General features: G+C 37.3%; 1 protein-coding gene across 1 annotated transcript; it reads left to right on the top strand.

The window, feature by feature from the left end:
* Positions 1–508: 508 nt before the first annotated feature.
* Positions 509–1,269, top strand: LOC110035083 (protein NEN4-like; the record flags this gene model as incomplete). Its single annotated transcript, XM_020739324.1, is given in 2 exon segments — positions 509–823; positions 1,112–1,269. Coding segments are annotated over 2 exon segments (414 nt in total), but the record flags the coding sequence as incomplete, so codon positions are not given.
* Between the last annotated feature and the right edge of the window lie 116 nt (positions 1,270–1,385).

The raw sequence follows: 1,385 nt of genomic DNA, 5'->3' as shown, positions 1-1,385 counted from the left end.
ATATATATATATATATATATATATGAGAGAATTTTTTTACAACCATCATACTTTAAAATATTAGGTTAGAAAAAAAACAGTTTTCCATCCCTTAAATAGTTTCTCAAATAGAATTATGATATTCATCTGAAATAAAAAGAAGACAAAAAACTGTCCTAAATTGACACTTAAATCATGTCTTATTAGATCTTATACAAAAGTTTTGAAGGGTATAAATATAAAAAAACAAAATTTAGCATTTACATATGCAAATATATAAAAATTGGGTGTTATACATTTATGTAAATGCCTCCCTCATCTTCAGCTCGCCTCCCACAAATCAAAGCTTCAAAACAAAGCAAAAGCAATATAACCTTCTTATGAAGTAAAGCAAACGATAGACATCAGAAACAAAATGAAAGATATAACAAGCTAAGGACTCCTTCAACCCTTCCTCTCCTCCTACTTGTACTCTAAGCCAAACAAACCTCATCCCCAAACTATCCTCTCTTCTCCCTCCCCATCTCTCTCTATTTACATAAACTTTTTATGCATGAAGAGAGCTCTTGAAGAGCTTGTTCAAGTAACATGGCCGAGCTTGTTTTCTTTGACGTCGAGACTACGGCGGCGGCGGGACGAGGACGGAGGTTTTGGGTGGTAGAGTTTGGATCGATTGTGGTGTGTCCGAAGAAGCTTGTGGAAGTGGAGAGCTTTTGTAGTCTAGTAAGGCCGCCTGATATTTCTTTGGTTGCTCCAAGGAGGCTTAGTGGCATTACGAGAGAGGCGGTGGCGACGGCTCCCATGTTTGAGGAGTTGGCTGATCGAGTTTATGACATTTTGAACGGTGAGTTTTATTGATTGTTGGAGGATTTATCTAACAGGAGTCGTGCACGTTTGCGACAACTGTTTAAATGAGTCAAAAAACTTGACCCAAACGGACTCGTGTTACTCATTTACCATAAGATATTACGGTTGTTCGAGTTGGTTTGGGTCAAATTCGGGCTGATTCTAGTCATCTTTGGGTCGAATTCAAGCTAGTCGGCCAATTTTGAGTCAATTTCGAATTAGCGATTTGGTTAATTTCGGCATAACTAATTATAATGAAAAATATTGTACTGTAAAATTTGAGCAGGGAGAGTATGGGTAGGACATAACATACTCAGATTTGATTGCCATCGGATAAAGGAGGCGTTCGCTGATATTGGTCGGCAGCCGCCGGAGCCTATCGATGTGATAGATTCATTGGAGATTTTAGCAAAGGCGTTCGGCAGAAGAGCCGGCGATCTCAAGGTATTTTAAATTTGATTAATTTACATAAATACCATACAACTCTTTTGTATTTACATATCTATCATCTAAAGCATCCATTTCTAAAATAGAGCTTTAATTGGTATTAATTAACTAAG

Source organism: Phalaenopsis equestris, unplaced genomic scaffold, assembly GCF_001263595.1.
Source record: "Phalaenopsis equestris unplaced genomic scaffold, ASM126359v1 Scaffold195895, whole genome shotgun sequence".
NCBI lineage: Eukaryota > Viridiplantae > Streptophyta > Magnoliopsida > Asparagales > Orchidaceae > Phalaenopsis > Phalaenopsis equestris.
Note: the sequence above shows the minus strand (reverse complement) of the source record. Positions and strands in the feature narration are given on the sequence as shown.